Raw genomic sequence first — 26,797 nt, 5'->3', positions numbered from 1 at the left:
TATATAGGCTGTTCTCCCCGGATGAGTGGAGTGAACTTAATTTTCTGTTTTTTTATATGTTTATCGTTTTTCTTTTGTTTTGTTTTCTCTGTTTTATGTTATCTTAAAGGGACATGAAATTAGGAATCCCCCAAATTTTCTTTCATGATTTGGATAGAACATTCAATTTTAAACAACTTTCAAATTTACTTCTATTATCAAATGTACTTAATTCTCTTGTTATCCTTTCTGAAGAAACAACATTGCACTACTGGCAGCTAGATGAACACATCTATTTAGCCAATCACAAGAGATAAATGTGTGCAGGCCCCAATCAGCAGCAGCTCCCATTAGTGTAGGATATGTGCATATTCTTTTTGAACAAGGAATACCAAGAGAATGAAGCACATTTGAAAATAGAAGTGAATTTAAAAGTGTTTTAAAATGGCATTCTCTATCTCAATTATTCAAGTTTAATTTTGACTTTCCTATCCCTTAAAATACTGAAAAGTATAATCGCACTGATGCTCTCTCATTGTTCCCAATCAGTGGTACAAACTTAGACTGATGTAAAGTAGTAAAAATTGCTTGAGTTAGATGTCTAAGATGTCTGTACTATATGTAGCTAGCCTTTCATTGTTGTACACTCATGTCCTTTTATAAATAAATAAAGTTTAAAAAAAAAAAAAAAAGAAGGTAAGAAGCTATTTGTGAACAAATTACTACACTCCAGTATTTAAAATTAATCTTTGGGAATAAAATGAAAGGGGAGAAAATATGACAGTACAATGTTCCTTGTGTTATTTATCCAGAAATTGTAAAGCATATAGAGAATTGTAATTACTGGTATGAATGCTTTATTGGGTAAGGGCTGAAGGCTTGGTGGAAAAATTCAGGCCACATTAATTAGTATAATCAATGTTGTTACTGTAGCTAGCATTGCATAATAACTAGAGGTGTTAGAAGAACTAATCTAAAGTGATTGTGCTGGATTCTATGGTCATACTGGTAGAATACTGGCTAAGTAGACTGGGACTGTTGTATACACTATTTATCTATACCAGACACTCCCACCAGTACATTGCTGTTGACTCTTTAACCACGTGATTAAAGGTTATTAAACATTGAGATTGTAAAATAAAATGTTTTGCATTAAATGCAATATTTATTATGCCAGTAAGAAAAAAGTTGTTGAGTTCAGCACTGCTTATAAATGTGCAAGTCACTAAGGAGTATCTGATGGCTCCACAATTCTAAATATAAACAAGTATATGACAGCACAACTTGGTAAAAAGTTTAAAGGGATACTAAACCCAATTTTTTCTTTAATGATTCAGATAGAGCATGCAAATTTAAGCAACTTTCTAATTTACTCCTTTTATCAATTTTTATTTGTTCTCTTGCTATCTTTATTTGAAAAGCAGGAATCCAAAGCTTAGGAGCCGGACCATTTTTGGTTCAGCGCATGGGTAGCGCTTGCTAATTGGTGGCTAAATGTAGCCACCAATAAGCAAGCACTATCCAGGGTGCTGAACCTAAAATGGGCCGGTTTCTAAGCGTTACATTCCTGCTATTCAAATAAAGATAGCAAGAGAACAAAGAAAAATGAAAAATAGGAGTAAATCAGATAGTTGATTAAAATTGCATTCTCTATCTCAATCATGGAAGAATTTTTTTTTGGGTGCGTAACAGTACGCCTCTGTGTGCTGTAGCTTGATAAATCGACTCCATTATGTATTCTGTCCCCATTCCATTTAATGTAATTCGAAAATTGAATGCTTCCCAATTCTATCGAGTTTCTGTAAAAGAATGTGTGTCGCCATGTTGAAACCTAGGTTTTCTTGATCTAATATCTTCTTCTTAGTTCCAGTAGTATAATAGAAGAAAAAACTTCTGCATATCAGGTTAAATTTTGTTTTGAATGCATCATCATTTCTATCTTTTATTTATTGGTTGTTTTTGTGTAATGTCCTTTAAACATATGGTTTTACTTAACATCCAACTGAAATACTGCTATATCTCATTAACTACGGGACTCATCTTAACCACAAATTGACACATTATTTTATTTTGGACAAACTGAAACTGCTGTCTTTACAACAACAGCATTACCGTTACACTACTAAGAGGAGAGATCACGTTGCCTCAGCGTTCCCTATTTCATTATTTGTATGAGCATTACACATCTTTGCTGCAGCCAAGCAACCATTGGGTTAATATTGGAGGACCGTCGACTGGCACTTTATGATGTTCTTTACCAGACAAGACGAGACTAGTCACTCTGTCTTGTTTTGTCTCGCTGCCCCTGCCGAGTCCGACTTCCGGTGTGTGAGTTGCTGCTGTCTAGTGTAAAGATGCCGTATGCCAATCAGCCCACCGTGAGGATTACCGAGCTGACCGACGAGAACGTGAAGTTTATCGTGGAGAACACGGATTTAGCGTAAGAATCTGCGCGGGGGGGGGGGTGTGAAATGCCTGAAATTAATGGTGGACACGATGGGATAAAGTTAAAGAAGCGCTGTGTTGGAGTAAAGGGTCGTGAATTAGTTTTATAAATGGATATATATATATATATATATATATATATATATATATATATATATATATATATATATATATATATATAAAAATAACCGGGAATAGAGAAATACATGCCGAAGAGAGTGACTGTCAGAGTTGGTTCTGGGTGAGAGACCTGAATGCAAAGGGTCAATGACTGAGAGTAGATAAATCCGTACTGGTTTGGAGATAAAGCCTGGCGTAAGGGAAAGACATACGTCTGAAGTGATCTCAATGAAATGCTATGAGGATGATGGACAAGAGAATGGAGAGTATAGGATAGTAAAGGGACGATGCTGGCTGGGCATATAGGTGAGGCAGGGACAATATCTGAAGATAAGGGAATGGCCTGATAAGGTAACCTGGTCTAGAGGGAGTTGAAGAATGAACTACATAGATGGGAGAGTCTTTAACGCACATTGTATTATTGCTCAAATGCAGAATAGTCAAATTACCTATATAATATCTGTGTCGTGCAAAACCTCCGGTAAACATGACTACGTTGGCCCTCATACATTATGGGAGACAACATGCATCTGATATTAGATAGCTATGACTTTTGTGCAGTGATAAGCAATAGTAATACTATACACATTTCACTGTATAATGATTTTGAATATATATATATATACACACACACACTGCTAAGGAACATGCTGTATATAATTATGTGAGTTTCTATACCCTGATGAGTACTGTACACTGCTCTGTATAATATGATGAGCGTATAATGCAGTATTGACAAATATGTTAAAAATATAATATACACACACAAACAAATATATACACACACACACACACACAGCTCAATTTTATCATCCACGGGCAGACAGGGGTGTACATATTTGCGCCTGTCTGCCTGACCTCCTCTGGTGAGCAGCATTCTGCTGCCTGCATTTACCATTGCACATGAGCGCTCCTGTGTGGTTGTGTGCAACCCCGCACCCTTTCCCCATGCACATCCAATCATGCACAGGCAGGAGCTGTCAGTCTCCCTGGTTGTAAGAGACCGGGGAGATTGAAATTCTCAACCTAAGAGGTGGAAAACCGGGCAGGGAAGCAGCCGTCTGATGACCGCTGCTTGATAAATCCTGACTGCAGCCGCAGAAACTGGGGAAGTAGAGAGGGTTATGGAGAGAGGGGCATAGGGGATTGTAGAGTGGGAACAGAGAAAGTGGGGGAAACAGGGAAGGGATAGATAGTTTAACACAAGTGGATAGATAAACACTGGGGAAAAGCAAAATAAGAAGATATATATATATATATATATATATATATATATATATATATAAGAGAGAGCGAAAGAGAGCATCCTTAGATACCACTTATACAAAATGACACTGAAATCTGAACGTTCGGAGACTTTTTTTGTGATACATCCAGTGTGAGGACTGCACTGTCAGACTTGTACCTTGAGACACTGCTGCAAAACAGGAGCCCAGCACAGAGCTCTGCACCAGCACCTAATGCTCTGACTGAGGAATTTTATACAAATGGATCTGCAGCTCCTGGGGGCCATGAGGAGAAGAAAAGAGTGCGGCTTGTGCAGTTTGACCGACAGACTGAAGAGCCTATGGGTATCACACTCAAAGTGAACACTCAACAGAATTGTATAGTTGCTCGAATCTTGCATGGAGGATTCATCCACAGACAAGGTTCACTCCATGTTGGAGATGAAATACTTGAAATAAATGGAAAGAGTGTCCGAAATCAGAGCGTGGATCATCTGCAGAGTCTACTGAAAGAAAGCAAAGGTACAGTCAACCTGAAGGTGTCACCGACACAGAACAATCGCAAACCACCACTGCAGATGTACGAGAGGGCTTTATTTGATTACAATCCTCAGTCTGACCCTTTAATTCCTTGCTGTGAGGCTGGGCTACGCTTCCGCACTGGAGACATCCTTCAGATCATCAATAAAGATGATGCCAATTGGTGGCAAGGACGGGCTCAGGGTGCAGAGTCTGCTGGGATTATTCCCTCTCCAGAACTGCAGGAGTGGCGTGTGGCCAGTACTAGTACCAGCAACAGAAACCCTCAGAGCTGCAGTCCCTTCAGCAAGAAGAAGAAATGTAAAGACAAATATTTAGCAAAGCACAGCTCCATATTTGACCAGCTAGATGTAGTATCCTATGAAGAGGTGGTTTCTCTTCCAGCATTTACGAGGAAAACGTTGGTTCTTATTGGTGTCAGTGGTGTTGGGCGCAGCCACATTAAAAACACTTTGCTGACCAAATATCCAGAAAGATTCAGCTACCCATCACCACATACTTCACGCCCTCCCAAGCGTGGGGAGGAAGATGGAGCCTCCTATCACTTTGTGTCCGCTGAAGAGATGAGCCGAACTATCTCAGAAAATCACTTTCTGGAGTTTGGTAGCTTCAATGGATACATGTTTGGCACAAAGATACAGACTGTAAGGATATTCATAAAGATGGGAAAGTGGCTGTGTTGGATATAGAGCGCAGATTCTGAAGATGGTGCGCACAGCTGAATTGGCTCCATTCATTGTCTTTATTTCACCCACTGACAAGGAAGAGTCAGAAGCTCTGCAGAAGTTACGCGCTGATTCAGAGATGCTCCGATCTCGATATGCACAACACTTTGACCTGACATTGGTAAATAATGGAGTGGAGCAGACTGTACAAGATCTGCTGGCTGCTTTGGATGCTGCATGTACCGCCCCACAGTGGGTGCTAGTAACCTGGGTCTACTAAGTCAATGTGCTTGACTGAGAAAACCAGCATAATTCTTATACCGTAATGAAAAATAGACCCAAGGGACCAGATTTTCTTCCCACTCCCCAGAAGAATCCTCAATGTTATTGTGCTTCCTAAAGGTGAACGTTAAAATATTGATCCCCAGAAGAGTTCACAGTATTCTTCATTTTTTCAGTGAAATACTGAGCATTCTCTGTTGTCAGCCATTACCATTATACCACCACTGCAGGCATTCTCATATTCTCTGAGGGTGACTTGCCCCTTTAACAGAGGAAATGTGAAAATTCTCCATACCCAAGAAGTCTAAGCACTTCCTACCAATACTCAACATTTCTAAACGTTCTCCTAACAACAGATCTGAGCACATTACATTTTATGATATGTCACTGAGCATTATTTTTCTGTGGCCACAGATGATTTGAGATCTTTTATTACCAAAGAGAATACCAAACCATTCTTCAGAAATTGCTTTACCTACTTATTTAGTGGTGATATATTTATTTAAAAAAAAAATATATATATAATATATTTCAAGGAGAACTGCTACCAATCTAAAACATACCAAAGCATTCTCTACTCTACAAAGGATAAAACAATATCTCAGTTCAAGTTTCTAATTACAGATCCCCACAGTCTACCATCTTAAGAATTGTGGGGCATTGTGCATTGTTCTATATACCTCCTGAATAGTAGTGCTCCATTGGCATTATGAGCCATACACATTTCTCAGTTACTTCCTCTTCTGTTAGAGCTTGGCAAATCACTCCATTAACCTCTTCTCCCACCAACCATTGAGAGCAGAGATAAGGAATAAAGAAGAAAAACAAATGTATTGAATGTATTTGAGGGTAATGGGTCCTCCCTTAACCCTTTGTGTCAATGCCAAACCATAAATAAAGAAGTTTCAAAGATTAAAAAAAAAATCCTGACTGCAGGTTCGCTTGTGCAAATCTGTAGTTGAAGGAAAAAGAAGGGCTTGATAAATTGAGCCCATAAGGCTTGATTTATCAAAGGCTTTGCTCATCTACGACTGCAGGTTCTCACAAGAGAACCTGCAGTCCGTATATATGATGCAGCGGTCATCAGACCTCTGCTTTCTATCCTCTTCTCCACCTCTCAATTGACAGCTCCTGCCCACGTGTGATTAGCTGTGTGCGGGCAGGGGCGACATTGCACATGCAATGTTAAATAACGCCAGAGGAATTCTGTCTGCCAGAGGCGAGCTGCGGGGAACAGGGGCGCAAATGTAGCTTAATAAATCAAGCCCATAGTGTGGGTAGATAACTCCACCAGGAGGAGTTTTTGGTTTTGTTTTTTTTAAGCCATGATTTTTTTTGCCATGCTTTCAGGTTGCTCCCTTTAAACCATGCAAAGACACACATTTAAGGTACGTTATTAGTACATTAAGACAGTAGTGCCACATGCATTACTTACCTTGCTATTGTAGATTACATAAATCCTACACTGCATTATAACTTTTTATATTAAAACACAAACACATGGACAGTAATCGGCCATACAGAAGTATCCTAGTGCTTATCACTGTATGCAGATTCTGAGTGAGCAATCTTATGTGCAACCATGGTGGCCCCCAGTATCTAAGAGCACTTTATTACTATTTACAGTGCAGGGGCTATGCAAAGAACAATAGCAATTTAAGTATTAAAGTGGCCATTATAGTCTCAACCCAGCACACACAGGCAGTGTTGCTTACTTTTTTAAGAGGTAATAATTTATAGTCAAGTTACATAAGCAAGTACACAAATGCACTTTTTACATTGTTTGTTAATATAACTGGAGCAATCAGAGTGCTTGATTTAAAGAGATATTCCAGCCAAAATTGGAAACCACATGGGTGCATTTCGGTATTAAACAGAAGCAATTTTGTAATATACATGTAGTAGCAAAAATGCTTCTAATAAAAGCTATAGCTGTTTCAAAAGTGTATTTAAGTATGCACCGTGCACCAGCATTTTAAACACACTTGCTCAGAGAGCGTAAGGTGCTTGTAGCATCTGGTAATGACTCAATTTGTTAGTTGCTGACATGATACAAGCCCCACTGATGATCTGAGCAGCTGCAGTATTTAACTTGTGGGTGCAGTGACAATATCTAGCTATGCTTCACATGCACATGCAGAGAAAAATGTTAACACTTAAATGGTGATAACTCTTACTAGAAGCATTTTTGTGAATACATGTATATAGAAAATATGTTTCTATTCAAAAATGTAATAAATCTATGTGCATTTTAATTTTGACTGGAATGTCCCTTTAAATGTTGGACAGCAATAACCTCTTAACATTTCTAGGCTCTCTAGCAACCTATTCAGTCAGTTGTTGCCCTCTTACATTCATCCGGTTACTAGTTTCAGCACAGCGCCTCCTTGCCATGGTTAAATATCTCCTTCGGCAAGCAGAGCAGGGCGCTGTGATCCAGGGCCTGCTGGGAAGTGGAGGGACCTAATGCAGCCAGGCCTGCTCAATAAACACCTTCTGGTTTGTAAGTGCCTCTTCCCACTGGTGAAACAGACCAGCCACGTGGCCTAGAATCTAACCAACCACACCAGAGCTCTCCACAGAAAGTTTTGCCAGCTGGGTGGCATTATGAAGTGGGTGGGAGCAGTGTAATATTTTCTAAAATGATATAATTTGCAGCTATCTAAAGATCAAATGAATTTTATAATTTTTCGTAAATGTATTTAATGATAGTTTGTGCAATAAAAAATGATCATTTTTAATACTGGCTAAATTTAGCTTAATATTGGTTATATTTTTAGCCAGGTGGTCAGTAAACTCAGCCGAGTGGTGCGCCCGCTAAAAAGGTCCGGGGAGAACACTGCACACCATGCTAAACTTTAGGTGTGGCTGGCAGCGTTAAGGGGACCCACGGGTGTCTTGGGGGCTCCAAACTAATTTTAAGGTGCTACCGGCACCCTGGCTTATTGAGACCTGTTGTAATGATGGAATATCTATACACTAAAAGTAAACATGCCACGTACTAGTATATGATGATGAATATCTATACACAGATAAATGACCACATAGGCAAACAACTATATACAGACAGGCTGCTATGCGCCCCCCCCCCCCAGCACTTGGGCTTTGGTGCCTCTAAACTAGATGGGTGTGCATCGTTTTAATAAACTATGGTCAATTACCAAATCGGCCATTATCATAGGAAGTATAGTTTATATTTTTGCAGTTGTAATGAAACTTGGCCATTATACTGCTCTGGTCATCTTCTCCTTGTCACTGAATTATTTTTTTTTTTAATTTTTTTCTTCTCAGGATTGCAAATTCTATCCGCAGAGTGTTTATAGCAGAAGTCCCCACCATAGGTATGTGCCATGTTTAGGGTTTTGTTATTGTTGAATCAGTTCATATTTTCTCGTATATGATTTTAAAGGGACATGAAACAGAAAATGTTTCTTTTGATTCAGATAGAGAATACAATTGTAAACCACATTCAAAATTACTTCTGTTATCTAATTTGATGCTTTTTATTTTAATTTTGAAAGTAATAGAAGTGACATAGCAAACATTTGCAATACTGGTCTGTGGGATAGACTATGGTGATTCAGAGGAACTTTCCAATTGACTACGGTTATATAAATTGCTTTGCTCTCTTGGTATCCATTGTTTAAAAGCATACCCTAGGTAGGCACAGTAGTAGCAATGCACTACTGAGGGGAAAGCTGCCAGTTGGTGGATGCACAAATATACCTCTTGTCACTGGTTTACAAAATGTGTTCAGCTAGCTCCCTGTACCTGCTACTTCAAGAAAATTTAAAAATAGGAGTAAATTGGAAAGTTGTTTGCTCTGTCTGCATCAGGAAATAATTGTTTTGGGTTTCATACCCCTTTAAACACATTTTAAGCTGCATGGTTATGTATCCTTTATATCTAAAGAGTTTTGTAATGAATAATGGAGCTTAATTTTGTCAAATGAGTATATTGCATTGTTTTTCTTTTTCAAATTTTTCCGTTTCCCCCTTTGAACAAAATGACCCTTTTAACCAATCACAAACTAATGCACATTGGACTTGAGCGTGACTTGTTTGAATATGTGCAGTTAAAAGGATATGAAACCTACATTTCTTCTTTAATAATTCAGATAGAGCACATGATTTTAAAGAATATTCCAATTTACTTCTTTAATCTAATTTATTTTGTTCTCTTGATATCCTTTGTTGAAAAGGATACATAGGCAGACTCAGGAGCTGGTAATTGGTGGCTGCAAATATATGCCTCATGATATTGGCTCACCTAATGCATTCAACTAGTTCCCAGTAGTGCATTGTTGCTGCTTCAACAAATATTACCATGAGAGTGAAGCAAATTCTATTCTATTGGGTACTTGTAAAGTGCAAACTAATCACCCGTGAGGGTCTCAAGGCGCTACACCTACCGATCGCCCCTTGTTTACTTTGGGTAATGCCCCACACCCAATAGCAGCAACACCCTAACCCCGAAGGGAAAGGGCAAAAGGCCGAGTGTAGGGCTCCCTCAGATACCTTTTGGCCAGATCAGTAACACAAAAAATTACCACTGATCTTAGCCAAAAGGCCGAGAAAAATAGAAGTGAATTGGAATATAACCCATATGCATTTACAACCATTTGTGCCATCATTGCACAAGCTGTTTGTAAATAATTTCAGTGTGAAACCTAAAGTTTGTGAAAAATTGAAAACATTTTTTTTATTTGATCGCATTTGGCGGTGAAATGGTGGCATGAAATTTACCAAAATGGGCCTAGATCAATACTTTGGGTTGTCTACTACACTAAACTAAAATTAATCCTACAAGCTCCCTAATTAACCTCTTCACTGCTGGGCATAATAAACGTGTGGTGCGCAGCGGCATTTAGCGGCCTTCTGATTACTAAAAAGCAACGCCAAAGCCATATATGTCTATTTCTGAACAAAGGGGATCCCAGAGAAGCATTTACAACCATTTGTGCCATCATTGCACAAGCTGTTAGTAAATAATTTCAGTGAGAAACCTAAAGTTTGTGAAAAAGTGAACTTTTTTTTTTTTATTTGATCGCTTTTGGCGGTGAAATGGTGGCATGAAATACTTTTGGGTTTTCTACTTAAAAAAAAAAAAAAAAAAAAAAAAATACATGTCAAGGGATATTCAAGGATTCCTGACAAATATCAGTGTTACAATGTAACTAGCGCTAATTTTGAAAAAGAAAAATGGGTTGGAAAGAGCAAAGTGCTACTTGTCTTTATTGCCCTATACCTTGCAAAAAATGCATAGAACATGTAAACATTGGGTATTTCTAAACTCAGGACAAAATTTAGAAACTATTTAACATGGTTGATTTTTGGTGGTTGAAGATGTGTAACAGATTTTGGGGGTCAAAATTAGAGAAAAAGTGTTTTTGTCTTTTGTTTTATTTATCCATACCTTTATAATTTACAATAAAAAAAAACTATATATATATATATATATATATATATATATATATATATATATATATATATATATATATATATATATTTTGTGTTTTTTTTTTTTTTTTTTTTTTTATAGTAACTTATAAGGTATGATTAAAATAATGTATCTTTAGAAAGTCCATTTAATGGCGAGAAAAACGGTATATAATATGTGTGGGCATAGTAAATGAGTAAGAGGAAAATTACAGCTAAACACAAACACCGCAGAAATGTAAAAATAGCCCTGGTCCCAAGCGGTCAGAAAATTGAAAAGTCCTGTGGTCCTTAAAGTAAATGTAAAGTCACCATCCCCCAAATACGCCACACTAATGTGCATAAAAAATAAGTTGACGTTTAATTTATAATTTTTCTTAGACCACTATATTTACGCCAAAAATTACCTTTTTAGCAGTTATATCGCACTACGATTCCTCCACCCGCCATCTTCGCTATTTGAGTGACAGGTTTAGATGCGCTCTTTTCAACCCCGTTTTCAAAACGTCACAGATTCTTAATCCGCATGCGTTAAAACCTAAATTACGTCACTAATCCTAATGCACATGTGGGAAAGCCGTAATCTTCATCTATGCTTAGATTTCACGCTTCGTGCATGCGCTCTTGCCAGAAATCATACTTTTACCTAGATCATCTACAGAAAGGTAAACTAGCGATCGGAGAAGCTCTCATTATAAAAAAAACCCCCACATAAGGGGGTCTGAGTATAATAACCCTGGTACATTAGGTCTTTTTTATAATCGGCAACTGAGCGGCAGAAATAAAAATAAGTTAGTCAGTGATAAATTTGTTCTAAAAGTAAATCCCCAGTAAAGTGCAATAAAAATAGTCGTAGAACAGTAAAATACAGCTGCGCTCGATGTATGAATAGTATTCAATGAATGTATTCATTCATTGAATACTATGTAGCTAGTCTACGAAATCGGCTGTAAACGCATGCGCAATTGAAGGTGTACACGGGAGCGGGCTTGAAGTATACTTACAGAGCGGGTGGGACCGCTCTATACGTCACACCAGGGAGAAGAAGGAAGTAATGGCTGGGAGGAGTTTGGTTTCGTAACAGAATCAAATTTGTAAGATAAATATATAATTAATCGTTTATTTTTCTAAAAAAAAAAAAATGTGGCGGTTTAACTAATATGTATAAAAGAGAGCATTTGGAGGATTCGTAAAAAGGAAAATTGACATTCACTTTAAGGGGTTAAAGGGACAGTCAAGTCCAAAATAAACTTTCATGATTCAAATAGGGCATGTCATTTTAAACAACTTTCCAATTTACTTTTATCACCACTTTTTTGCTTTGTTCTCTTGGTATTCTTAGTTGAAAGCTAAACCTAGGTAGGCTCATATGCTAATTTCTTAGACCTTGAAGGCCACCTCTAATCTGAATGCATTTTGACAGATTTTCACCACTAGAGGGCATTAGTTAATGTGTGTCATATAGATAACATTAAGCTCACGCACTTGAAGTTACCTAGGAGTCAGCACTGATTGGCTAAAATGCAAGTCTGTCAAAAGAGCTGAAATAAAGGGGCAGTTTGCAGAGGCTTAGATACAAGGTAATTACAGAGGTAAAACGTGTATTATTATAACTGTGTTGGTTATGCAAAACTGGGGAATAGGTAATAAAGGGATTATCTATCTTTTTAAACAACAATAATTCTGGTAATTAATAACACTGTACAAAAAAGACACAAAATCACACACAGATTAACTTAATTAATTTTTTCTATTTTTTAATTTTTCAAATTTTTTTTTTAATTTCTTGTTTCTCAAATAGTTAATTTTGTTAGTCACATAATAATCTTTTTTATAAGTAAACCACAGTGGAACTTCATAAATACGGGACAATAGTCCCTGTATAAATTAATATCACACTATTGATATGTGGGAGCTATCAAAAGAAATGATCATACAATCAATATGAGATTAGTAGCACTGTTCTGATGTAACATCTAATGAAATCAATAACCTTAAGATAATGAAGGTATCTATGCAACAGATGCAGACATAAATTGCTTTGATATGGGAGTTATTTATGTGTTATTAATTTCTTTGACACTGAATTTGTAATTTAGATATGCTGGGTGCTTTTAAAGTGAGGGATTGGGTACATCCCTGGCTGGATCAAGTAATATCATCCAAGGAGATGTATGGGTTAATAATTACCTGGGTTTACAAACCATAAACGCCATCTGATATCTGCTATGTAACAAGAATCTGACAGGTTATGTCAAATACAGAGACATCTAGTTGATATAATGTCTCACAATACACACAGTGCTGAAAGTAAAAAAATGGTTCCCCAGATCTAATATTACACTAACGCAGTCAGTGAAGGATTTGGTGAACTATTGAAGAGAATCAGTGTTCCGTACAAACATTCAAGACGAGTATAACATCATAGTATGTTATATGGGAAAAAGTTGTATTACTACCAGTGAAGATAACATCTTATGACAAATATGATTGAAGCAAAATATAGTGTCATTGACAAAATATAATACCAAGAAATCACTGCGAAAAAGTATAAATGAATGCAAGAAATACAAACATGTTTAAACAATGCTTAATATTAATTAAATGGATGAGCACGGTAATCAGACACAATATGCTTTGGTGCATACCTGTCAGATCGAAGAAGTCAGCTGGAATATTACCAGCACAATAATTACACCCATTGGCTAGGACTGGAGGAGTGTCACTGGAACGTTACCAGTAAAACATTCACACCCAGATACGCTGATAGGTCAGTCTTTCAGAATAGGCGGAGTTACCAGGCACAAATACCTGCCAGACCGTAACCTCGGTAAACCCTTTGAAAAAGCCGAGTTTGTCGGCGAAAAATGTCAGGGGAGGTTGGGAGTTGATGGGCTCCGTAAAATATATGTTTTTAACTTAGCAGAAACAAATCTTTTTCTAACTATTTAAACTTAATTCGTCAAGCTTATCAGCAGCTCAAATATTGGAATATAGCTATAGCTATTCTTAAAAGCCCAGACGAATTACTTTGATTATAAAGATTGGGGACAGTCAGATAAAACTTAAACCCCTGTTACTACAAGCAGTATAAGCTATATCACCAGGTTATGGTTACAAGGAGAGACTTATAGGTTTACAAAGAGAAACTCATAGATAATATGGTTATGGTTACAAGGAGAGACTTATAGACAATGATATGTACAAGGAGATATAGCTAAACGTCAAAAGTATTATAGGTACCATCAAATTCCGGTGCTACTATATACAATATTGCTATCTCTCTATGGTGAATATGGGGTATATGGCTCTCTGTAACTGTATACATAAGTAACCTGTTTTGTTACTAAATAAGCTTATCTAGCTACTAAATCGTCACTTGTGACAATGATAAAAATAATATGTGTGGTTAATTCCTAAGTGAGATCAACGTGATACAAGCTAACGTGTGCACACAATATTTATAACTGGTTAACACTATACCATACTATAGTATTGAATACACTATTGCATACAATAGCAATGGTCTAATATACTTAGCAATACTATTATATGAGTTACCACGTAATTGGATGATAGTGTAGTAACACTTAATATTACTGAAATAAATGTTTATGGCTTTGCCTTACATGTTACTAACTAGACAAAAGTTAGTGAGTGGAATTAATATATAGTATTGACTACACTATAACATATAATAGTGTTGGGGTAACATACATAGCAATACTATTATACATGTAATCACGTGATTGGATGAGAGTTTAGTAGTACACTATGATACATATTGGATAAAATTACCTTTAACCAGCCAGTGACTGAAACACTCAGGTGCCAATTTTTGAACTTAACTCTATAAATGAGCGAATAACTATAATTTGGTCCAGGAGTGATATCCTTCTATAGAATCTAACTGGTACAAAATATAGATGTATATTCATGCATCAAGAGAAGTTGTGCTACTAATATCCTAAATTCCCAGAGTATATACATTTGACTTTAAAGGGGATTTATTTTTAATATCTAACTGAGTCAGTTATTTCTGACCAATTTATAAGTGCATAATATACACCCCGACTTAATTGTGATATAATCAGGAGGGTTTGATACCAGTTACCAATAGTTAACGACGCTCTCTATACCTCACAGATTATGTGAATTTGATGTACATGGTATACCACAATATGCCATAACCACTTCACCTTGTGAACACCAATGTTGTGCACGACTATCTATGGTACAAATAGTATATTTAGCAAGCTGTGATTGTGTATTACCACTAATAGAAAGACTTATACAAATTTGATTATCTGGAGTTACCATCTAGATATATCAATATCTTTAATCTAATACAGTTTCATCGTTAGTGATAAAATTACTAACATATAGAAATAACACAATAGTTGGAGTACCTAGAGATACTAACCAGATATATTAATATCTCTGACGATATATAATTTTACACAAAGTGTTACCCTTACCACTGTCCCTAATCAGATTGATTCTAGTTTCTGTAATTTTAATTGTTTTGTCTTACCCTTTTAATAAGTCCCAATAAAAGTTATATTTTAATAGCCTAGTTTATCCGCCACTCAATACTCTGTCGATATTACCAATCAAGGGAATTTGAGTGCTACACATATGTACCTTTTGTAAGAGGCTATTCCTCTTAGTTGTTTTTTTGAACAATAATTCTGGTGTTGACTGTCCCTTTTTAAAGGGACCCGTAAACACCTTGAGATTTGTATAAAAGGGCTAGATTACAAGTGGAACGCAAACTATTTTGCGAGGGTTTTTGCAATCCTTTGCTCTCCTTTTTATTTGCTCTGCTATTACAAATTGAGCGAAATCGCGATTGCGCTGGCGTAGTTTAAGCTGAATCATTACTCTGATTTTAGAGCTGTGGGTAACTGTTTTGCGAAACTAAAAAGTGACACAAAACACATAAAAAATGCATTACCAAGTACAGATACACTCATGATAACATCTAATAAAATTTATTACAAAAAAAATATTGCACAAAAGATATGAGATCTTGGGTTTTAGAAAAAAAAAAAGCTGCCATGTTTTTAAATATACGTATTTACAGACATAGACGTTTTTTCATGTCGGATATGAGCATTTTACAGTATGCGATCATGTTTGCACATATAACAGTATGCGCATATTACAAACATGTTAAAGAGCATTGGACATTTTTTTTTTTTTAAACTTGTAATACCAGTGCAACCCAACTAGCAGAAAAACCGTAATTCTAGCAGAGTTTTTGCAAAATACCACTCTGCTTGTAATCTGGCTCAAAATGTTTAGTTATCCATAATGAAACAACTTTGCAATATATTTTAATTATTTATTTTGCTCCTTTTCATGTAATTTAGCTCTGAAAAAAGAGCAATTTCTAGCTCTCAGAACTTGAAATGCACCCAGCTTACTTCTCAAGGCTGCTATTTATCAGCCCTATCAGGCTTGAACTGATAACTGCAAAACAATTTACTTTATACTAACTTCGACCGTGGCTAGTCCTGTTGTCTGTGGACTAAAGCCCAGATTGGCTCTGCCAAATAAGGCAAATGATGGGTGGATTTTGGCTATTGAAAAATAGTTGCAATAAAAAGAGATGTTAATTTGTTTTAAAAATGTTAGGACTTGGCTGATATGTTATTTTATAGCAACGCTACAGAAATGTCTTGCAATTACAAGGTGTATACTGTCCATTTACGGTCACTTTCTGTTTATCAGTATTGATCAGCTTTATTGCCCTTATGTGTTCATGATTTAATGGGCACGATTGTGCAAATACTCTAAGAATAGCTTTACCCCAGGCTTGCAGGTCCCTCTAATTTCTGCTTCATTTTGTAGCTATTGACTGGGTGCAGATAGATGCCAACTCATCAGTGCTCCATGATGAATTCATAGCCCATCGAGTAGGTAAGTTGTTGTTGTTTCAATAAAATGCCAATTACACAGTACAGTCAGTGTTATCTGTCATCTGTAATGGGATATGATAATGTATTGTTTGCCTTACAATATCTGAAGCGCCTTTATTTGTTTTACAGGACTCATCCCTCTAACCAGTGATGATATTGTGGATAAGCTGCAATACTCCAGGGTCAGTGACTGGTAATTTGTGAGGTCTTGTCGCATAGTCACATATTTAGATCACTTTATGCCAACCATTCATTACTGTTGGGTTGTAAACTTTTGTGTGTTTATTTCCATAAAACACATTAGATCATTATAACAGAGATGATTTTTTTGTATATGCAGTGTTCGTGTGTATGTTCACATCTTAAAACTGACCATGTCTGAAATACAATGCAGGACTGCACCTGTGATGAGTTTTGCCCAGAATGCTCAGTAGAGTTTACACTGGATGTCCGGTGCAATGAGGATCAAACACGTCATGTGACCTCCCGTGATCTCATCTCAACCAACCTCCGGGTCATTCCGGTCAGTATCAACAAACTTCTTCTTTTCAAATGGAACCTCCATTTGTGTTAGTATTTGGCAGTGATATAATAAAGAGCACAGAGATGAAGAATTAGCATATGAAGCATATTCTAAACTTTTTGCATTGAATTAGGGTAGTGTTTATCACTAGACTGATATCTGTCAAAACCTGACATGGCAGAATACTGACTTGCATTAACAGTCTAAATATTGTGAATTGAGAAAACAAAATGTATGCTTACCTGATAAATTCTTTTCTTTCCTGCAATGGAGAGTCCACAAATTCATTCATTACTGTTGGGAATTCAGCACCTGGGCACCAGAAGGAGGCAAAGACAACTCGGCAAAAGCTTAAGTATCCCTCCCACTTCCTATACTCCCCAGCCATTCAGACGAGGAAATAAGGAAGAGTAGGATAAACACTTGGGTTATAGAGGTGCCTGTCAGGGTTTCACCCTGCTTTGTTTGCTATTTTCTGCTGGCTGCCATTTTACTCGCCTCTCTCACTGAATCTGCTGCAGAGTGTGTAACGCTGCTCACTCACCTAGGCGCTCTCTTATGGCCAAACTGATGAACCTCATCAGTGTGAGACAGGTTGCAGTCCCAGAATTATGATGTCATCACTTATTATTTAAAGGGCCTCTGTTCAGTATGCTTTTGCCCTTGCGTTTGCTCAGTCTTCTTTGTGAGTTCCTGTGTATTACCTGGCTTGTTCCTGATTCTGCTGTTCTCTTTGTTCCTGACTCCGGCTTGTCTGACTACTCGCTTTTGGCTCCTTACCTGGCTCGTCTGACTACCAGCTCTGGTTTTGACTCCTGGCTTATCGTTTTGCTTTTGGACTCTTTTTATTATTTTTTGTTGTTTTTGTATTTCATGTCTGTCTGATTCATGGTACCCTGACATTACGCAAGGGCCATGAATCCTGACGGTGCTAATAATCCACCTTTACCCACCATCATTTCCAGGATGGATGAACAGGATCACCTCTTGGATCAATTTGCACTAGCCTGCAAACTCTTCTGACTTGCACTGATCCAAATGTGCACATTTGGATCAGTGTGTCCCACAAGTTATGGCTTCACCTAGTCCTACTAGGAGCATGTCTGGTTCTGCATCTTTACCTCAGCGATATGGAGGCGATCCCTAATCAGTGCAGACTGTTTTTGAACCAGGTGGGCATTTACCTCAGGCATTTCCCTCTGACAGAGCTAAGGTGGGATTTCTCATCTCTTTACTCTCTGACACGGATCTTGCTTGGGCTAATCCCTTGTGGGAGACTAATAAACCTGTGATTTCTAATTACCCTGAATTTGTGGCCTCCTTTTGAAGGGTATTAAATGTTCCGGCTCGCTCCTCCTCTGCTGCCAAACCACTCATGTCCATTCATCAAGGTACTAGATCTGTTGCTCAGTATGCCATTGAGTACCGTATGCTTGCCGCAGAGGTAGGTTGGAACAATAAAGCCCTTGTTGCCGCCTTCTTTCATGGGCTCTCATGATGCGATTAAAGACTAAGTTTCTGCCAGAGATTTACCAGAGCCTCCAGTTGTCTCCTATGTTTTTTTATTCCCCCCCCCCCCATGCCTCCCTCTCCTCTCATGCTTCCTGGTCCCAAGTCACCAGGTACTGCTCAGCCGATGCAGTTGGGATTCACGCGTCTCTCCAGCGGAGACGGCCTTTAGAAGGAGGGAGGGGATCTGCCTCTATTGCGGGTTACAGGGCCACCTTTTTAAAGTCTAGTCTTACATGGCCGGGAAATGCCCGCACTTAAGGTCCTGTTGGGGGCAGACCTTAGGTGGTTATCCTTGTCCCCGGAACCATTAAAGGAGAAACCTTTGGTCACAGGTGTCCTTTCCTGGGTGGACTCCTCTATAGTCACGCGGGCTATTTCATTGACAGTGTTTTGGTATCACAGCACCCCATTCCTGTATTGCCTCAGTCTGTTCTATATGCTATTGAGGCCATTGATGGCAGGCTCCTTCAGCCCACACTCGTTACGAAACCGCTCCGTTATCCAAAGCTGTTATCCCTGGCTCCAAAAGCACAATCCCAGTTTCGACTGGCATAGGTCCGGAATTTTGTCATGGTCTCCGCAATGTATTTCCACATGTCTTCGGAAACCAGTCAAAGTCCTGTGCACTTTTTCGGTATCTCAATTGCCAGAGGAGTACTGAGAGTTCCTAGACGTTTTTGACACGGTGCATGCCGGTATGTTGCCTCCTCACTTAATATTGTGCCATAGACCTGCAACCCAGAGCCATTCCTCCTCGGGACCATGTTTACCCTCTGTCTGTTGTGGAGAATTGTGCTATGGAGGAATATATTGCCGATGCTATGTCGCAGGGGATCATCCACAAATCCTGCTCTCCTGCAGGGGCTAGCTTCTTCTTTGTGAAGAAAAAGGGTGGCAAATTAAGACCATGCATTAATTATAAGGGTCTTAATCGTCTTACCATTAAGAATGCTTACCCTATTCCGCTCATTACGGAACTGTTTGACCGCCTCAAGGGAGCTACAGTCTTTTCTAAACTTGATTTAAGAGGAGCGTACAATCTAGTTTTGATCAAGGAGGGCCACAAATAGAAAACGGCATTTAACACCATAAGCGGGCATTATGAATATCTTGTAATGCCATTTGGCCTATGTAATGCTCCTGCTGTTTTCCGGGAATTTATTAAAGGGACAGTCAAGTCCAAAATAAACTTTCATGATTCAAATAGGGCATGTAATTTTAAACAACTTTGCAATTTACTTTTATCACCAATTTTGCTTTGTTCTCTTGGTATTCCTAAGAGGTTCATATGCCAATTTCTTAGACCTTGAAGACCGCCTCTGCATTTGATGGTTTTTCACCACTAGAGGGCGTTAGTTCATGTGTTTCATATAGATAACATTGAGCTCATGCACGTGAATTTACTGAGGAGTGAGCACTGATTGACTAAAATGCAAGTCAGTCAAAAGAACTTAAATAAGGGGGCAGTCTGCAGAGGCTTAGATAAAGGTAATTACAGAGATAAAACATGTATTATAACTGTGTTAGTTATGCAAAACTGGGGAATGGGTAATAAAGGGATTATCTATCTCTTTTTAAAACAGAAATTTTGGTGTTGACTGTCCCTTTAATGATGTCCCACGAGATATGTTGGAACAGTGTGTTGTGGTTTACTTAGACGACACACTCATACACTCGTCCACACTTGAGGCTCATTGTTCTGATGTCACACAAGTACTTCAAAAACTACGTTAGAATGGCTTGTTTTGTAAACTCAAGAAATGTGGGTTCCATCAGACTCAAGTAACCTTCCTAGGTTATGTAATCTCCATTACAGGGTTCTCCATGGATCCTGACAAGTTGTCTGCAGTGGCCTCGCCCAGTTGGTCTTCGGTCTATTCAACATCTTCTGAGCTTTGCCAATTACTATAGAAAGTTTATTAAAAACTTTTCTTCCTTGGTCAAACCTATCAGACATGACCCAAAAAGAGAATGATCCACTCCATTGGTCACCTACTGCCATTAAGGCCTTTGAGAGTCTTAAGACTACCTTTGCTGCCGCTCCAGTTCTGGCTCATCCTAACCCTGCCCTGCCTTTCATTCTTGAGGTCGATGTGTCTGAGACTGGAGTAGGTGCTCTCTTGAATCTACGTCCTACGCCTGGCGGTTCCTTGCATCCGTGCGGTTTCTTCTCTAAGAAGTTGTCCCCAGCGGAGTGCAATTATAAAATTGGCGACAGGGAATTACTGGCCATAATTTTGGCACTCAAGGAATAAAGGCACCTTCTCAAGGGTGTGTACCAGTGCTCATTCTTACTGACCACAAGAATTTGACTTATCTATCCGAAGCAAAACGTTGTAACCCCGACAGGCCAGATGGGTGCTATTTTTGTCTCGGTTTAATTATGTGGTCTCCTACCTGCCTGGTAGTAAGTATGTTAGGGCTAATGACCTGTCTCGAAATTTTTGCCTCTGTCCAAGGAGGAGTCTGTACCTACTCCAGTTATACCTCCTGACCATATTTTGGCTACCATACGTACTAATTTGACTTCTCCCTTGGGGGAGGAGAATCCTGGCTGCATAAACCAATGCACCTCCTGAGAAACATAGTAGTAAGTGCTTTGTACCTGAGAATCTTCGAACTAAACTATTGCACACTTACCACTATTCTAAAGCCGCAGGTCACACGGGCAAGAACCAAATGATTTGGTCTGTCACTCGACAATGCTGGTGGCCAGTTCTTCGTTCTGATGTCGCTGTGTATGTTGCCTCCTGCTCAGTCTGTGCAAAGAATAAGACTCCTCAACGTCTTCCTATGGGTCTTCTCCAACCTATTGCTAATGGTGAGCGTCCTTGGACACATCTTTCCATGGACTTCATTGTCGAGATCCCTGTTTCCAATGGCAATACTGTTATCCTAATGGTGGATGACCGTTTTTCTAAAATGTCACATTGCAATCCCTTGAAGAAGCTGCCTACCACTCAGGAGCTTGCTTAAATTTTTTCCCGGGAGGTCTTCCGTTTACATGGGTTACCCAAGGAGATAGTGTGGGACCGGGGTAGCCAATTTGTCTCTAGATTTTGGTGCTCCTTTTGTGCTCAAATGGGAATCCAGCTTTCCTTCTCCTCGGCATATCGCCCTCTATCCAGTAGGGTTGTGGTACGGTCTAATCAAGCTCTGGAGCAGTTCCTCCGTTGCTATGTCTCAGATCACCACAATAATTGGTCTGAACTGTTACCGTTACCTTGAGCAGAGTTTGCTCGTAATAGTGCTATTAATGCTTCTTCCCAGATATCCCCCGTTCATGGTGAATTATGGGTTTAAACCATCTTTGTTGCCCGACTCATTCATGTCTCAGGGTATTACTGTTTTGGAGGAGCATCACCGGCAACTCCGTTCCACATGGGTGCCAAAAATTCCAGGCTGATCGCAGGCGTCTGCCCGTGCCCTCCTACTTGGTTGGTGAGAGGGTTTGGCTGTCCTCCCACAACTTGAACCTTTGTGTGCCTTCCAATGAGTTGGTCCTTTTCGAATACTCCGACGGGTCAATCCTGTTGCCTACGTTCTTGACCTTCCTCCTGCAATGCGCATCTCCAATGTTTTTCATGTCTCCCTCTTGAAATTATTGGTTTGTAATCGGTTTACCACTGTTGCCTCGTCCCCATCCTATCTCTGTTGACAACTATGAAGAATGAGGTCAGCAGCATTATTGACTCTTGTATGTCCAGGGGCCGCGTACAGTATTTGGTTCACTGGTGGGGTTAAGGACCGGAGGAGGGTTCATGGGTCCCCTCCTCTGATGTTCATACTCCCGCCCTCCTCCATGCCCTCCATTTCCGTTTCCCCAATAAGTTGTGTTTTTTTGTTGTTTTTTTTTTTTCCTCTCGCGGGGGAGCGGTAGTTGAGGGGAGGGTACTGTGAGGGTTTTATCCTGCTTTGTTTGCTATTTGCGGCTGGCTGCCATTTTACTCACCTCTCTAACTGAATCTGCTGCAGAGTGTGTATTGAGATATAGATATATATATATATATATATATATATATATATATATATATATATATATATATATATATATATATATATATATATATATATATATATATCCAACTTAATATGTAGAACAGGCTTATCCGCATAGATAAGGGGGATATTCTGAAACTTAAAAATAGCCAACAAAAACAGAACTTTCCAAGATGAAAGTTTAATAGCAACAGAATGCAAGACAAAAAGGGCAGAGATTTGACCCTTGAGAGGACTAGCAGACGAACCTTTCTCCAGTCTCTCTTGGAGAAACAACAGAATCCAGGGAGCTCCCACCTTGAGCCAAGGGAAACCGGGAACCTTGCACAGGTCAGGAAGGCGCGCCATGCATGGCAATGCATCCGACTAGACACTGGTTAACAAGCCTGTATCAGAGTATCAATGACTTTGTCAGAAAAATCTCTTTTAGAAAGAAAAGACGTTCAAACACCATGCAGCCAAACTCGGAGAAGCTAGATTTTTTTAAAAAAAAATGAATGGACCTAGAAGAAGAAAGTCCGCTCTCTATGGCGACCTCCCTGAAGAGAGGATGACAACTTCACAAAGTCTGAGAACCAAATCCTGCAAGGCCAAGTGGGAGCAATTAGCACCACTGAAGCCTGCTCATGATTAATGCGGGCTATGACCCTGGAAGTAGAGCAAACGGAGGCAACAGATGAATAATATAGAACCTTCAAGAAACTAATGCGTCTACCTACACTGCTAGAGGTCCCTCCATCTCGACCCGTATCTGGGCAGATTGAAATCCTTCCAGATGATTTGAGAGAAACCACACATTTTTAAGTTGTCTGATTGGAGTCTGATGAGACAGAAGCTGAGACCATGTCGTCAGAGCAAAGAAGATAGTTCTCGTTCCAGATAAACAACCAGCACCTGGAGGTGGATTTGAAACCTGGACTTCTGCTTGCAAGCCCAGTGTGCTAACCACTAAGCCACAATAGAGCATTGTTGATGGATAGAGAGAAACTTCCCCCATAGATACCCTACACCCTCAGGTAACCCCAGACTGCAACCCAGTCCAAAAGTCTGGCATCCATAGACACTTTCTCCCACGATGGTGTCAAAGGCACGTGCCTTGAAATAGGAGATCCTGACAGAGCCACCAGTAGAGAACTCTCTTATGCATATCCAAGACCAACTGTAGGGAGAGGTCAGAATGATCTCCTTACCATTGTCCAAGTATACATAGTGTAGAGGACACAGAAGAAAAAGAACAAAAGGATAATGTCCATGGTAGCCACCATGAGACTCAATACAACAATGCATTGTGCCACAGATGGGTCTGCAGAGACTGAAGTGTAAGGCAAGCTAAGCAGAGAGTGGCTCGCCCTAGAGCCTCCAGGAAGATCCTCAAGTAAAATCTACGATTTTACCCAGAAAAAACACTTTGGTGTTGGGGACCAGGGACGGATACAGACCTTCTGGAGGATTACAATCAAGGATATTGTCATGCCCCTGCCCAGGCTTGAACCTGGGACTCCTGGTTTTACTGCATCTTGCTCGTTCTTGAAGACAATTCTTGATCTTGCGAAAGGAACAGCTATAAACCCAAATATTTTTTGTAGTAAAGAACAATAGGCCTGACTGGCACCTTCCTATATGGATAAGCAATTTTAGAGAGAGATCCCAACAGAGGGGGCACCCATCAAACATGATAGGAACGTACCAGTAGTATAACCTAAAGAAAAGAGAGTAACAAGATCTACTGCTTTGACGGTTCCATCCTCAGGAATAAATATGTACAACCTGCACTAGGTGTCTTTATTTATGTTTTAGGAAATAATGTCCCTTGAGGGAATAAAATGATGAAATCTCAGGTTATTGTACCATCATAGAGAATACTCTTCATAGAGATAACATAATGAAAATTCTGACGCAGCATGGAAATAAGGCATGTAACTCTTAACCGCCACCAGATGGCGGTAAACACCAGGGAAATTACTTGAGAAACAGAAAAATTATAAACAAGTATAACAGTCTGAATCGGTGAAAAACACTGAAAACACTCTTATGAAATATGAGATAGCAAACAAAATCTTTTTCTCTCTTTTGAACCTGCAGTATTTGGAGCACGTTTATAGGATGGGCTGGGATGCATCAAAATGTAAATTATATATGCTTGTAGCCACAAAGACTAGGGGTATTGCCCATAATTTTGCTCTATCATGCTTATGCAGAATTGGTAGTGATAGTCAAACTATAATACATATTACTGCTCTCATACAGTACTCAGAGCTGACCGAGAAATGGTCCTATTTAGATGTATAAAGCAGTAACAATAAGCTTTGAGAAACTCTTAGAAATAAAGGAAAAAATACTGGATTCTTTCAATTTGGGAGCATTGGGTCTAAAACAAACTATGCTAAAAAGGCACACTCGGTCATAGAAAGTAGATTTTACTCAAGCGAGCCAAAAAACCCTGGCCTGCAGCGGGAAGGAGATCTTTAACACCCCCCCCCCTGCCGTAAGGAATTCCGTAATCCGTAGGATTAGATACAAGGATTAGACACAAGGTTTTGGTAGCCGGACTCACACAGGCTGTGAGTCCGGCTACCAAAACCTACAGTGAAGCGGCACTTCTTCATGTGAAAACAGCTTAGAATAATTATTAGAGAGGGATTTCGGAGCTCCGTGATCCATAGATCACATGGGTCCATAGATGAGCACTGCTTTAAACAAATTCCTGGCTTCATTCTGTTCCGCACTGACAGTGGGTCTTGGACCCTCCTGCCTTCCCTCATGAAGGAAAGAGACGTGAGCTCAAGCTGCGGAAATCGCTGACTTAGGGATAGTACTTCCACCATTACAGAAAGTCGCTCTCCCCTAAAAAGTGCTAAAAAGACTGTATTAACAGTCTGGCTCTTTAGTACAGATGAGCGCTGTAAGTCACTCATACTAGCCGAAAACGCAACCAGCAGCGTGCAAGAATACTATACTGCCACTATCTCATTTAACCTGAAAACTGTCGACGTGGAGACAGGGCCCCCATTATCTAAATGTAGACCAACACAGTCAGTGCACATACTCTCCTAATAAAGGCTGAGAGCCCAGGCACTTTTAGGGAAAAAGGCGGCATGGTAATAAAAAATAGTTCCCTGAAGGGAAGACGCTGTCTGCATGGTCCGCTAAACAATAATCCCCAGGAAACACTCACTCAGTTGCCCTCTTAGATCTAAATCCCACCACGGGGACCCCATGATCCTTTAATTACCCCTTGAGAGGTTAACGGTGCCCACTGGGTCACCCATCCATCCTGTCCCAGAAGAAATCTCCCAGTAAAGAGAGAAAGATGGGACTTACCTTGGGGGTTCTATTGCTGTGATGTAGACACAGCCTTCCAGGTCTGACAGAGTCCAAAATCCAGCTGACGGGGACCTGAGGTAGAAAGGAAAGCAGTGTAAGCTAACACTGGTTGCCGGTGGGGGTGTTTAGCATCAAGTGCTGGAAGGAGGACAGAGGTTCCCTGCGATATCCAGCAGCTAGCTTTCACCAATACTCGGAGTAAGAGATTTACATGACTACTCTGTGAACCCCAGTCCTGTCTTGTGGGGAAACTACTCGTTAAAGGACTTCCAGAAATCTTCAGAGCACTTTCTTCCCCACCTTCTAGTTACAGAGGCAAAGAATGACTGGGGAGTATGGGAAGTGGGAGGGATACTTAAGCTTTTGCTGGGTTGTCTTTGCCTCCTGGTGGCCAGGCACTGAATTACCAACTGTAATGAATGAATTTGTGGACTCTCCATGCCATTGGAAAGAAATGTCTAACCTGAGGCCAAATTTTGCTGTCAACTTCCTTAATTGTATATTTTGTGCTGGAATCATTGACCCTTTCACTGCAATTTCAAGCCATTTAAGCTGCTTCTCTGTAGGACATTATACTGAAGATTTTGTCCAACATTACTTTTTTTTTTACTTCTCTTTGCCAGTTGTCAGTTCATGTCTATGCTGCTGACAGATACAACTGTTTTACAAGCTTTCTAATCTCTACATCTGGCTAATTTCTGTTCTTTCTTGGAGAATACAGTGTATGTTTTTGTGTTGAGAAACTATAGTTTTACAGACGTGTACAAGCATAGGCAATATAATATGTCTTGCTTAAATGTTATTTCCTTCCTAATATAAG

At 39.4% G+C, this 26,797-nt stretch overlaps 2 protein-coding genes across 2 annotated transcripts in view; both read left to right on the top strand.

The window, feature by feature from the left end:
* Window positions 1-2,271: 2,271 nt before the first annotated feature.
* POLR2C (RNA polymerase II subunit C) overlaps window positions 2,272-26,797 on the top strand; it is a 44,415-nt gene continuing 19,889 nt past the window's right edge. The window contains exons 1-5 of the mRNA XM_053702790.1: window positions 2,272-2,419; window positions 8,549-8,598; window positions 16,552-16,620; window positions 16,749-16,801; window positions 17,014-17,142. Coding sequence (XP_053558765.1) covers window positions 2,334-2,419; window positions 8,549-8,598; window positions 16,552-16,620; window positions 16,749-16,801; window positions 17,014-17,142 — 387 coding nt within the window. The 5' untranslated portion in view covers window positions 2,272-2,333. The remainder of the gene's footprint in view (window positions 2,420-8,548; window positions 8,599-16,551; window positions 16,621-16,748; window positions 16,802-17,013; window positions 17,143-26,797) is intronic.
* LOC128649472 (55 kDa erythrocyte membrane protein-like) lies at window positions 3,873-6,181 on the top strand. The gene is given in 4 exon segments (XM_053702763.1): window positions 3,873-3,899; window positions 3,902-4,952; window positions 4,955-4,999; window positions 5,002-6,181. Coding segments are annotated over 4 exon segments (1,377 nt in total). The 3' UTR covers window positions 5,256-6,181.

Source organism: Bombina bombina, chromosome 1 (assembly GCF_027579735.1).
Source record: "Bombina bombina isolate aBomBom1 chromosome 1, aBomBom1.pri, whole genome shotgun sequence".
Taxonomy (NCBI): Eukaryota; Metazoa; Chordata; class Amphibia; order Anura; family Bombinatoridae; genus Bombina; species Bombina bombina.
The sequence above is the reverse complement of the archived record's forward strand: the minus strand, read 5'-3'. Positions and strand labels throughout refer to the sequence as shown.